General features: G+C 41.6%; 2 protein-coding genes across 2 annotated transcripts in view; both read right to left on the reverse strand.

Moving 5' to 3' along the window:
- RAD21L1 (RAD21 cohesin complex component like 1) overlaps positions 1-13,953 on the reverse strand; it is a 252,528-nt gene that overhangs the window by 98,544 nt on the left and 140,031 nt on the right. The window lies entirely within an intron of this gene.
- PSMF1 (proteasome inhibitor subunit 1) overlaps positions 1-13,953 on the reverse strand; it is a 47,912-nt gene that overhangs the window by 1,154 nt on the left and 32,805 nt on the right. Inside the window, exons 6-7 of the mRNA XM_020900881.2 lie at positions 1,488-1,541; positions 140-298 (exon numbers count right to left, since the gene is read on the reverse strand). Coding sequence (XP_020756540.1) covers positions 140-298; positions 1,488-1,541 — 213 coding nt within the window. The remainder of the gene's footprint in view (positions 1-139; positions 299-1,487; positions 1,542-13,953) is intronic.

A 13,953-nucleotide genomic window follows, 5' to 3' on the forward strand; every position in this document is an offset into this window, starting at 1 on the left:
GAGGAGGCTCCACTGTCTTGGCAGCAAGGCCCGGGACTACTGGCAATTCTGCGCTTGGTGTCAGATGCCTTTATCCCTCCAAGGCTGAGCTAAGCCACCATCAGGTCCTACCTCTCAGCATCCCCAAGTGAATACCTACCCAGACGGGCTGGTCCCAATGGGTCCAAAGGGGTCAAAACGTGCTCCTGGGGGCACAGCGCCTGGAGGAAGCCGGTTTGGGAGTCCTGATGACGGGTCAATAAGTGCTCTTGGGAAGCCGGATCTCAGGGGATCCACAATCATGCCACCTCTCCGACACCTGAGGCAAGAAGTAATGACAGGTAAGCAGATGTGGCAAGCAGCTGCTGGAGAAGAAGTGAAGGTGATGAGAATGTAGGTAAAAATGATTGGGACATCAACTCTGGATGGCTCAAGCAGATGTGCGTGGATGGTTGCCTGAGTGCCAGCAGGAAGTGGGCAAGAGAAAGAACACAAAAAGCACACCTTTTCTGGCCATCATGGCCTGCACTTTCAGCTCTACAAGCTCCAGGACCCCACAACACTGAGATCCCTGCCATGTCCTGCAGTCAAGGAGGGGGGCGCAATTTGATCAAGAACATGTGCCAGAACTTGTCAAGGTGAATGCAGAACCAGAACAAGGCTCCTCTAGGCACAGCTTTAGGTCTAAGGGCTAATGAATTGAGACAATTTACAATCCAAGCTTTTATTTGGGGTTTTTCGTGGTTTCCTTGAAGGGTCTCTGGGCATTCTATGACTTGATTGTCCAAGTCTGACTCTTGACAGTACCCATCCCTCATGGAGTTCTATGGATCTGACCTTATGGCTCAAACTAGGATGAATAAGAAGGTGATGTTACCCCAGACTTTGAGGTCAAAGTTTGTTTGAGCTTAACTTCAGCTCAAGAAAAAGTTTTAAGTTAAGCTTAATTGTTCAAGCTTAACTTCAGACTCTTTCCCCACTGTCTAAAAATGAGACACTCAAGTTGGGGACACCCTTTGCAGCAGAGCCTAAAATCTAGAAGCATTGGGCAAAGACAGTGCAATGCATAGCTGAGGCTGTAACTCTGTTGAGGACTTCACAAGAACCACCCCAGGGTCTAATGGGGATCAGTGACCCTCCCTTCTCAAGTGAGGTCATGACCTCTGGAGCCCTGAACTGACCTCAGGTCTGTAACCCACTTGTGTGTTTTTCAGTCTTCATCTGACAGACCCCCCTGGGGGTATGTTCCACCAGGGAAAGCATGGCCGGAAAACAACAGAGGAACTGCCCACTGGGCTTGCTCAGTTGCTCCCCAACATTCAGAGCCATCTTGCACTGCTCCAGGCATGGCAGAGCAGAACAGTGGCAGTGCTTCCTCAGCCACTTGGCAACAAATGCCTCCTTCACCCCAAAGGAAGACTGATGAAAAGTTCTAAAATTAGAAGATGAGCTGGGGCTGAAAGGCCACGAGACCAGGTCGTGTTGCTGCCACCCCCAGCAGTACTCACCCAAAGGGGTCTAGGTCCTCTCCCCCGACAGCAAACGGGCCCAGGGGATCACACCTGAAACAAACAAGGGACAATTACTGTAAGTCCCAGAGCAGCTTGGCGCCTGGGCTCCCGGAGGTCCAAAGCTGATGCCTGTGGGGACACACATGTACTCCCAGGCATGGAGGCGGCGGGAGTCCCTGCCTAAGACCATGACAACAAAGGATATTTCAACATGGTCCTTGGCACAGACTAACACTGAAAATATTACAATCACAGTAACGTAAAAAGAGCTGGACACAAAGCTAGAAACATGGAGGATTCCTAATAATGTAGAAAGATAAAAATATGAACAGTGGGAAACAGATACATTTTATTTTATTCAAACCTTTCTCAGGTTCCTAAAGTCTGTACAAAGAATCAAGAACATTTAGACCAGAAAAATACTATTCTAAAATTCCAAACCAAAAGCTCAAATTTAAAAGCTTCCAAGGGTGGAGTGAGATGGGTGCTCACATATAGCTAGAACTGTGTTTCTCAACCTTTTTCTCATTATGGCCTCCGCATGAAATGTTAAAAGCAGATACTGTACATCAGTTTATGCACTGGAAACCACTGGATAGCCACAAAATTTCTAAGGTTTTTTCCACCCCCCACCAAGAACCAATTTTTACCCACACTGAGACTACAGGAGCCAGAAGCATAAATTAGTGCATGCTTTGTGGAAACCAAGTTTATACTAATACACACACACACAATGTAACTGCCTCTCAAAAGCCTTTTGTATCTTTACATCTCATGGTCTGATAATTTTATGCCTAGGTATCCATCATAAGGGCTTCCATGTGGCTCAATAGTCAAGAATCTGCTGCCAATGTAGGAGGATGTGGAGGATCCCCTGGAGAAGGAGATGGCAACCCACTCCAGTATTTTTTTTTTTTTCCCCATTTATTTTTAACACTCCAGTATTCTTGTCTGAGAAATCCCAGGACCGAGGAGCCTGGTGGGCTACAGGCCATGGGGTCACAAAAGAGTCACACATGACTTAGTCACTAAACAACAACAAATCATCTTAAAGAAATTCAAATATCATCATAAAGACTTTAACCAAGGGAACTGGATTGGTCACAAATGGGGACCAGTTAGGTAGATCATGGTAATGCAGCCATGGAAACAAATGTTCTTAGAATGTTTAAAATGTGTGTATGTGTATGCATATAAATAAAACTAGAAAGAAGTATAACTGAAAATAAAAACAGTTACAATTATACCTGGGTGACATTTCTTCTTTATACTTTCCTACTTTTTCTACAAAGGATCTGGCTATGGATATAATGAAACAAAAAAGATTTGGTATTTGCAAAAGTGTGCTTTGGAATCTACTTGGAGCCCTGGCAAGCAATACAAACCTGACAGTTCTGGGGCATGGCAGACCTCAGAAAAGCTCTGTAAATAGTAGTTAATTGAAGCTTATAGATAGGAAGCCATTAATTAAAGAACTGGGAAAAAATCCAAAAGTAGGTGCTTCTCCAGTCAGTTCTACCAATGAGCTGGAAAAGACACTTTGGTTAGGTGGACATGGTTTCCAAGGGAAGCAATTTTTTCTGATCGAGGTTATTGTTTCCAAGCCATGGTTCATGGAGCTGGCAGTCAAACTTTCTGGTGGCCTCCCAACAACCTGCCTCACTGGACAGACCAGGTGGTGCGGAGGGCAGGAAGCATTTTATCTATCTTCACAAACTGCCCCCTTACAGAGCAGCAACAGAACCAACTATAACAATGACTTGGAGACCAGAGCCTTGATGGCTCCTGAAACATGGAGCCGCCTCTATTTTTCTCTCCTAGGCCACAGAGTGCGAGGAGGAGAGGAGAAATAAAGCACAGAGTAAGAGAGGCAGTTGCCAGGCCCGCCCCAACAGCGTGGGTCCTTCAGATGGTCATGGCATATCCCTCAGGGCTCGTAGGCAACACAGTCTAGCCAACACACGCACCCTCTGTGAGCTCCTCATGTACGCAAATACACATCCAGAACCTGCTGTAAAACAGTCTCAGTCCTGAGTGTGCTGAAGGAGGCTCTCAGGCTTAAAAAAAGAAGTTAATTTCTGTACAGTCTCTAGAATCAAGTCCCTAAAACTTCATCTGGTAATCAACTGAAGGAGAGTGTGAGCATGCTAAGTCACCTCAGTCACATCTGACTCTTTCCAACCTACGGGCTATAGCCTTGCCAGGCTCCTCTGTCCTTGGATTCTCCAGGCAGGAATACTGGAGTGGGTTGCATGCCCTCTTCTAGGGGATCTTCCTGATCCAGGGACTGAACCCACGTCTCTTACATCTTTTGCACTGGCAGGCAGGTTCTTAAAGCTCAGCCACCTGGGAAGCCCCTGAAGGAGAATGCTCATACACTAGATGCTATAGGCACATCTGCCTGGCTGGGCCCACTGGACTGTCTAATGGGGTTTGGGGGTGATCCTGACCACACATAATTTCCTCATTCTCTCCTTTGCTCTTAGATAAAAAACAACTTGGCTCTCTTAGGCACACAAATCCTGCTGACGCCATTCTGGCTGAGGTGGTCTGGTGAACAGAAAAAAACCTTGGGACTCTAGGTGGGGGGGTGCCTGGCTGGATGGCAGGCGTCTGTCACAAAATCTTTGTACCTCAGTCTTTAAAAATGTAAAATCTAAGCAGTAACAGTCACAGGGTCTGCTGTGATGGTGAAACGTACTATTGGACATGAACAGATTTGTTGACAGGAAAAGCCTGGAAGAATGGAATAACAGCAGCTGCCGATATTTACTGACAGCATGCTTTGTGTCAGGCACCATGCTAAATTTAGTTTTTAAAATTTAATTTTGTGAATAGGTAATGCCTTCATCAGTTTCAAAATTCAAGACAATACACAGATTGAATTCAAAATTCAAAGGCTACATAGATCCATAATCTTGTGCTGAATGTGTTTTGGAATTCAGAATTTTTCATATTTTAGAAATATGAGTATACCAAACATATTACTGTGTAGCACCCTGTAAACAAAACCCTAGTATTTCTGCAAAATGAATGAGAATTCACATAAAATGAATTCTATGTCACTTTCGGAGCTTCATGCCACTTCAGGTCACATTTTGCTACCAAAAAAGGTTTGGTGCCAATCTTATGGGAAAAAAAAAACCAAAAAACTTTTTTTCAGTCAGTGCTCTTTTGATTTCAGAGTTGTAGATAAAGGATTCTGGACCTGTACAAGTAAAAAAAAAATTCTCCCTCTTAGCCCTGTCCTCCAGCCTACCAGATCTTCCCAAAGACAACTACTAACACCAGCTTCTTGTATGTCCTTCCAAAGATACTTTGCATATATGAGCAAATATGCATCTCCTCTACTTTTTAAACAGATAGATGTGCAGGGTTCTTTATATGCATTACCTTATTTCATCTTTGTAACAGCCCTATGAGGCCATATGACTTTTATACTTATTTTACAAATGAGGAAACTGATGCTCAAAGAAGCAAGTGTTCTTACACAAGCCAGATAAGTATAAGCAGCCAAGAATGAATTTACACCAGGTTTGCCCAACTTCAAAAGCCATGTTCCTTTAGTTGGTGTGTTGAGACCATTTACACTTTTTTCCATTTATTTTTATTAGTTGGAGGCTAATTACTTTATAATATTATAGTGGATTTTGCCATACATTGACATCAATCAGCCATGGATTTACATGTGTTCCCCATCCTGAACCCCCTTCCCACCTCCCTCCCCATCCCATCCCTCTGGGTCATCCTGGTGCAACAGCCCCGAGCACTTGTCTCATGCATCCAACCTGGACTGGCGATCTGTTTCACACTTGATAATATATATGTTTCGATGCTGTTCTCTCAGATCATTCCACCCTCGCCTTCTCCTATAGAAGAGTCCAAAAGTCTGTTCTATAGATCTGTGTCTCTTTTTCTGTCTTGCATATAGGGTTATCATTACCATCTTTTTAAATTCCATATATATGTGTTAGTATACTGTATTGGTCTTTATCTTTCTGGCTTACTTCACTCTATATAATGGGCTCCAGTTTCATCCATCTCATTAGAACTGATTCAAATATATTCTTTTTAATGGCCGAGTAATATTCCATTGTGCATATGTACCACAGCTTTCTTATCCATTCGTCTGCTGATGGCCAGGACATGGAGACCATTTACATTTAACGTGATATGTTTAGATTTAGGTCTGCCATTTTACCATTGCTTTTCCAATTGTTCTCTTTTTTCTTTTTTCTGTTTTCTCTCTTCATAATTCAACAGAAGGGGTAAAGAGTGGAAACAGTGATAGATTTTATTTTCTTGGGCTCCAAAATCACTGCAGATGGTGACTGCAGTCATGAAATTAAAAGACACTTGCTCCTTGGAAGGAAAGCTATGAGAACCTAGACAGTGTATTAAAAAGCAGAGACAATACTTTACTTACAAAGATCCATAGAGTTAAAATTATGGTTTTTCCATTAGTCATGAACAGATGTGAGAGTTGGACCATAACGGCTAAGCACCGAAGAATTTATGCTTGTGAACTGTGTTGTCCGAGAAGACTCTTGAGAATCCCTTGGACTGCAAGGAGATCAAAACAGTCAATCCTAAAGGAAATCAACCCTGAATAGTCACTGGAAGGACGGACACTGAGGTTGAAGCTACAATACTTTGGCTATCTGATGTGAAGAGCCGACTCTTTGGAAAAAACTCTGATGCTGGGAAAGACTGAAAATGGGGACAGAGGATGAAATGGTTGGATGGCATCACTGAATCAATGCACAAGAGTTTGAGCAAACCCCAGGAGATAGTTGAGGACATAGGAGCCTGGTGTGGTGCAGTCCATGGGGTTGCAAAGAGTTGGACACAACTTAGCGACTGAACAAAAACAAATTAAACATATTCTAATTCTCTTGAATTAGAGAACAGCCTATTATAGTTATCTAAATATTGACCATTTTTATTGCTCTTCCTTTATTCCTGATGTTCTAAGTTTCTATTTGATTTCCCTTCCCTTCTGTCTGAAGAACTTTCATTAGCAATTTCTTCTGAGAAAATCTGTTGACTATGAATTCTCTTAGTATCTTTTATACTAAGAATATCTTAAAATCCTTCAGAAATAAGATGGATGTGTTTGTTGGATATAGAATTCTGGTTCTGACAATTCTTTTTTTCTCCATACTTTAAGAATAGTGATCAACTTATTTCTGGTTTTCTGATAAGAAATCCACAACCATTCAAATTCTTATTCCACTATAAGCAACACGTGTTTCTCTCTAGTTGCTTTCATGACTTTTTTTTTTTTCATTTTTAGCAATGTGATTATGTATGAGCATGGATTTCTTTGGGTTTATTCTGTTTAAGATTTGCTGAGCTTTAAAAATCTGTACATTTATGTCTTTTGCCAAATCTGAGAAGTTTTTAGCCACTATTTTCTTCAAATAATTTTCCTGTACTACACTCTTTCTTTTCTCCTTCTAAGACTCTCATGGTACCAGTGTTTTTCTAATAATTGTAATTGTATAATTTATAATCTTTTATAATTGTCCCAGGTTCCTGTAACTGTTTATTTTAAAGTATTTTTTGTCTCTGTTGTTCAGATAGGATAATTTCTATTTATCTATTTCAAGTACTTAATATTTCCTCTGTTTTCTCTTATTCTGCTACTGATTCATCCAGTGAAGTTATTTTGATTATTGTATTTTTCATTTCTAAAATTCCCGTTTGGTTATTCTTTGTATCTTATTTCTAAGCTGAGATTTTCTATCACTCCATTTGTTTCAAGACTATTTGCCCTTACTTCTCTGAGCATTTTTGTAACAGCTGCTTTATCTGTCTGTCAGCTAATTATTCCAACATTTGTGTCACCTTGGAATACTGGTGTATGTTTTTTTTTGTGAGCTGAAATTTTCTTGATTCTTTGTATTCCCCCAAATTTTTAATATTTTATTATGAGGTTTCAGGAGAATCCTGATATTGTTGTCTTAACAGGCAATCAACCCAGCTGGGTTTGGGATTCAAGCTCAGGTTTCAACATCAGTTCTGTTTGCAAAGTCTTTGTAGTGCTATCTAGTTCTGTACCACATATGTGCTATCCAGTGGTCAGTCTTGAGATCTGGCAGTGGGTGATACTACAGTTCTGTTCCCAAAGTTTTTGGTGTGCTATTTAGAATCAGATCCTTATGTACATTGTGCAGATAAGCCCTGGAGTCCACAAACTTTATAGAGTTGCTTTCTGAACTCTTCCATTTCTATGATCTATCTCCTTGGTGGAGAAGGAAATGGCAACCCACTCCAGTATTCTCGCTTGGAGAATTCCATGGACAGAGGAGTCCCTGGGGTTGCAAAGAGTCGGACATGACTGAGCGACTAACAAATCTCCTTGGTACCTTCTAGGTCCTTGGGGCTTTTCTTTCGGTCCTCTGGCCAGAAAGCTGGGGCACTGCCTACTGTGCTCTGCCATGTACTTCCCCTGACAGTGCCTATGACCACATGCCTGTATCAAGTGGAGGGAGAACAAAGAGGATAAAAAGCAGCAGTGGTTCACTTCACACTCTTGAAACAACTCTTATTGGAAAGGAAGGGTCTTTTCCCTCAGTTTTAAGTGTTTTTGGACTGTCACATGCTGGGAATTTTTGGAGGAAAGGAAGAAAATACACGGGAGATTTTCTTCCCACTCTCTCTAAGCACTAGACCCCATTCTCAGTACTTTAGCCAGAATGGAGGACTCTCCTGGAATGCTCTCTTTCCATGCCAAGATCTAATTCTTCATTTTGGGCTTCCATGAGTTCATACCAGAGGCCAATTTATTGGTATTTTAGCCTTTGGTCTTCTCTCCCAAAGTACCTGCTACTATTTTTCAGCATCCTCAAATAACTGCTCCATTCATTCTGTATAGCTGCAATCAATGGGAAAGTCAGGATGGAGTGTGCTTACTCCAGAACCAGAAGTTTCCAAACTTAGGCTTTTAACTGGTACACAATATCAATACGTCTGCTTTAAACACAGCTGCTGGTCTGCACTCACTGGTGACCACCAGGAGTGAACACAAAGCTCTCCATCTGCACATCACACGTCTTTGGGAGTACCGGCTGTGTTTTCACAGGAGTTCCGGCAGTGGTTATCTGAAGATTTCTCAACCCTGACCCCTGATTCAGTTTTCATGGCATTGTTTGAACCACCTAGGCCAGTTCTGTTCAAGTTGTTATGTGCACATGAATCGGAGGGTGAATCTTACTAAAATGCAGGTTTTAATTCAGAAGATCAGGAATGGGATCTGAGATGCTTCACTTTGTAAAAGCTCCCATGTGATCTGACATTGCTGGTCTGGGGACCTCAAATGGCTAGGTTGCTTCCCGGTGAGGATACAAGTTCAGCTGGGGAATCACAGTGATCTAGATTTTTGTACTTTGTCCTGCCAAATGTGGAAATTCAGGACTGGGAAATGGAGATGCTGATAACTGTAGACAAGAATGTGTGTACAAGTAGAGCACCAGCTATGTGTTCTGAGCAAGCAGGGCACCACACCTTTCCCTTTCCTAATCCCAAGGATATCCTATGAGTTCAAAGGTGAATGAGAGATTGAGAATGGTTGGAAAATACTGCATTTAGGCTATGTGAACAATGATGTTTAAAAGAAAAATATGCATATTTCATACTAAAAAATTGTAAGAAAAATGTTACCCATCATCTGACTCTAACACAATAATTATTTTTGCTATTTCTTTCTAGTCTTTTTATGAGCATATTTTTATATGCTTATACGAAAATTATAAGTACAATTAGATCTGTTTTCCTCCATTTGTGTCCTACATTTCTCATGTTTTTTGTCTTTGTTATTAAAATTTTTAATAACCAAATAATATTCATTGAAATGAAGAAAATCTTTTAAAATTCTTCTAATGTAGGTATTGGTATTGCTTCTGGTATGTAATTATAAATAATGCTGTAATTAGTAACTTTCATGTTCATGTTTTTTTTCCATGTTAGAAAAAAGTTAACTGCTGTCCTTTGCCCATCTGACCAGTGCATGATGAGAACAGACAATCCGTTTCTCTGGACAAGAGACAGAAAGCAGATGTACTCAGGAGCTTCCACTATGCCTGATTTAGATGATTTAGAAGGTGAGATCTGGGTCCTTTAAGCTGAAGAGATTTAGACAATATTTTCAGGCTGAGCTGACACAGTAACTGCACAAGAATCCTCAGAACTCTAGGGAAGGGGAAATGTATTTTGCTTTGGTAAAAATGGCCCCTTCTCAATCTTCCATACTTCTTAATCCCCCAGAATCTGTGAGTGTGGTAAGAAATCACTCCTATGTTTATGTTTTATGGCACAGAGGACCTCAGAAATGGGGGATTATCTAGGTCAGCTCATCTAACCATACGGACCTTTAAAAGCAGAGAACTTTCTCTGGCTGGTGGCAGAAGAAAAGGTGGAAGGGAAAACTTGAAGCATGAGAAGAACCTGACACACTGCTGCTGGCTTTAAATATGGAGGCAGTCACATGAGGAGAAATGCAAGAAGTTTAAGTAGATGAGAGAGAGGCCTCCAGTCAACAGCCGGCAAGGAATGGGGTAACAAGAAACTGAATTTGGGTTCAGTTAAGCTTACAAATGTTATAAGGATGATGCCTTTCTAAATAATTTTTTTAAAAAAGGAGACTAACTCCAGCAATGAAAAGGATAGGCAAATGACATCAAAATAGAGGCAGAATGATGCCTTTCTAAATAATTTTTTTAAAAAAGGAGACTAACTCCAGCAATGAAAAGGATAGGCAAATGACATCAAAATAGAGGTAGAATGCTATTTGATACCACTGTTGAGGAAGACAACTAGGCAATGTGTATCAAAATCTTTAAAAAGAGGCTTAGTCCTTCAGCTCAGTTGAGTTCAGTCACTCAGTTGTGTCTGACTCTTCGCAACCCCATGGACTGCAGCACTACAGGCTTCCTTGGCCATCACCATCTTCCGGAGTTTGCTCAAACTCATGTCCATCTAATTGGTGATGTTATCCAACCATCTCATCCTCTGTCATCCCCTTCTCCTCCTGCCTTCAGTCTTTCCTAGCATCAAGGTCTTTTCAAATGAGTCAGTGTTTCACATCAGGTGGCCAAAGTTTTGGAGTTTCAGCTTCAGCATCTTTCCTTCCAATGAATATTCAGGACTGATTTCCTTTAGGATTGACTGCTTTGACCCCCTTGCACTCCAAGAGACTCTAAAGAGTCTTTTACAACACCACAGGTTCAAGAGCATCAATTCTTCTGTGCTCAGCTTTCTTTATAGTCCAACTCTCACATCCATACGTGACTACTGGAAAAACCATACCTTTGACTAGACAGAACTTGGTTGGCAAAGTGATGTCTCTGCTTTTTAATATGCTGTCTAGGTTGGTCATAGCTTTTCTTCCAAGGAGCAAGCATCTTTTAATTTCATGGCTGCAATCACCATCTGCAGTGATTTTGGAGCCCAAAAAAATAAAGTCTGCCACTGTTTCCATTGTTTCCCAATCAATTTTCCATGAAGTGATGCGACCAGATGCCATGATCTTAGCTTTTTGAATGCTGAGTTTTAAGCCAACTTTTTCACGCTCCTCTTTCACTTTCATCAAGAGACTCTTTAGTTCTTCTTCACTTTCTGCCTTAAGGGTGGTGTCATCTGCATATCTGAGGTTACTGATATTTCTTCCGGCAATCTTGAGTCCAGCTTGTGCATCATCCAGCCCAGCATTTTTCATGAGGTACTCTGCATATAAGTTAAATAAGCAAGGTGACAATATACAGCCTTGATGTACTCCTTTCCCGATTTGGAACCAGTCTGTTCTTCCATGTCCAGTTCTAACTGTTGCTTCTTGACATGCATACAGATTTCTCAGGAGGCAGGTCAGGTGGTCCGGAATTCTCATCTCTTGAAGAATTTTCCACAGTTTGTTGTGATCCACGCAGTTGAAGGCTTTGGCATAGTCGATAAAGCAGAAATAGATGTTTTTATGGAATTCTCTTGCTTTTTCGATGATCCAACGGATGTTGGCAATTTGATCTCTGGTTCCTCTGCCTTTTCTAAATCCATCTTGAACATCTGGAAGTTCAAGGTTCATGTACTGTTGAAGCCTGGCTTGGAGAATTTTGAGCATTACTTGGCTAGCATGTGAGATGAGTGCAATTGTGTGGTAGGTTGAACATTCTTTGGCATTGCCTTTCTTTGGGATGAAAACTGACCTTTTCCAGTCCTGTGGCCACTGCTGAGTTTTCCAAATTTGCTGACATATTGAGTGCAGCACTTTCACAGCACCATGTTTTAGGATTTGAAATAGCTCAACTGGAATTCCATCACCTACACTAGCTTTGTTCATAGTGATGTTTCCTAAGGCCCACTTGACATCACATTCCAGAATGTCTGGCTCTAAGCGAGTGAGCACGCCACTGTGGTTATCTTGGTTATGAAGATCTTTTTTGTATAGTTCTTCTGTGAATTCTGGGACTTCCCTAGTGGCTCAGATGGTAAAGCGTCTGCCTACAATGCGGGAGACCCGGGTTCGATCCCTGGGTCGGGAAGATCCCCTGGAGAAGGGAATGGCAGCCCACTCCAGTACTCTTGCCTGGAAAATCCCATGGGTGGAGGAGCTGGGAGGCTACAGTCCATGGGGTCACAAAGAGTTGGACATGACTGAGCGACTTCACTATAACTTTCTGTGTATTCTTGCCACCTCTTCTTGATATCTTCTGTTTCTGCTAGGTCCATACCATTTCTGTCCTTTATTGTGTCCATCTCTGCATAAAATAGATTTAAGGAACTAGATCTGATAGAGAGCCTGATGAACTATGGACGGGGGTTTGTGACATTGTACAGGAGACAGGGATCAAGACCATTCCCACGGAAAATAAATGCAAAAAGGCAAAATGGTTGTCTGAAAAGGCCTTACAAATAGCTGTGAAAAGAAGAGAAGCAAAAAGCAAAGGAGAAAAGGAAAGATATTCCCATCTGATTGCAGAGTTCCAAAGATTAGCCAGGAGAGATGAGAAAACCTTCCTCAGTGATCAATGCAAAGAAAATAGAGGAAAACAACAGAATGGGAAAAATTAAAGACCTGTTCAAGAAAATTAGAGATATCAAGGAAATATTTCATGCAAAGATGGGTTTGATAAAGGACAGAAATGGTATGGACCTAACAGAAGCAGAAGATATTAAGAAGAGGTGGCAAGAATACACAGAAGAACTGTACAAGAAAGAGCTTCATGACCCAGATAATCACAATGGTGTGATCACTCACCTAGAGCCAGACATCCTGGAATGTGAAGTCAGGTGGGCCTTAGAAAGCATCACTATGAACAAAGGTAGTGGATGTGATTGAACTCCAGTTGAGCTATTTCAAATCCTGAAAGATGATGCTGTGCAAGTGTTGCACTCAATATGCCAGCAAATTTGTAAAACTCAGCAGCGGCCACAGGACTGGAAAAGGTCAATTTTCATTCCAATCCCTAAGAAAGGCAATCCCAAATGATGCTCAAACTACCGCACAATTGCACTCATCTCACATGCTAGTAAAGTAATGCTCAAAATTCTCCAAGTCAGGCTTCAGGAATACGTGAACCGTGAACTTCCAGATGTTCAAGCTGGTTTTAGAAAAGGCAGAGGAACCAGAGATCAAATTGCCAACATCCGCTAGATCATTGAAAAAGCAAGAGAGTTCCAGAAAAATATCTACTTCTGCTTTATTGACTATGCCAAAGCCTTCAACTGTGTGGATCACAATAAACTGTGGAAAATTCTGAAAGAGATGGGAATACTAGACCACCTGACCTGCCTCTTGAGAAACCTGTATGCAGGTCAGGAAGCAACAGTTAGAACTGGACATGGAACAACAGACTGGTTCCAAACAGGAAAAGGAGTACGTGAAGGCTGTATATTGTCACCCTGCTTGTTTAACTCCTACGCAGAGTACATCATGAGAAATGCTGGGCTGGAAGAAGCACAAGCTGGAATTAAGATTGCTAGGAGAAATATCAATAACCTCAGACATGCAGATGACACCACCCATATGGCAGAAAGTGAATAAGAACTAAGAAGCCTCTTGATGAAAGTGAACGAGGAGAGTGAAAAAGCTGGCTTAAATTCAACATTCAGAAAACTAAGATCATGGCATCTGGTCCCATCACCTCATGGGAAACAGATGGGGAGATAGTGGAAACAGTGTCAGACTTTATTTTTTTTTGGCTCCAAAATCACTGCAGATGGTGACTGCAGCCATGTAATTAAAAGACGCTTACTCCTTGGAAAAAAAGTTATGACTAACCTAGATAGCATATTAAAAAGCAGAGACATTACTTTGCCAACAAAGGTCCGTCTGGTCAAGGCAATGGTTATTCCAGTGGTCATGTATGGATGTGAGTTGGACTGTAAAGAAAGCTGAGCACCGAAAAATTGATGCTTTTGAACTGTGCTTTTGGAGAAGACTCTTGAGAGTCCCTTGGACTGCAAGGAG

The sequence above is a fragment of the Odocoileus virginianus genome, chromosome 9 (assembly GCF_023699985.2).
Source record: "Odocoileus virginianus isolate 20LAN1187 ecotype Illinois chromosome 9, Ovbor_1.2, whole genome shotgun sequence".
In the NCBI taxonomy this organism is placed as follows: domain Eukaryota; kingdom Metazoa; phylum Chordata; class Mammalia; order Artiodactyla; family Cervidae; genus Odocoileus; species Odocoileus virginianus.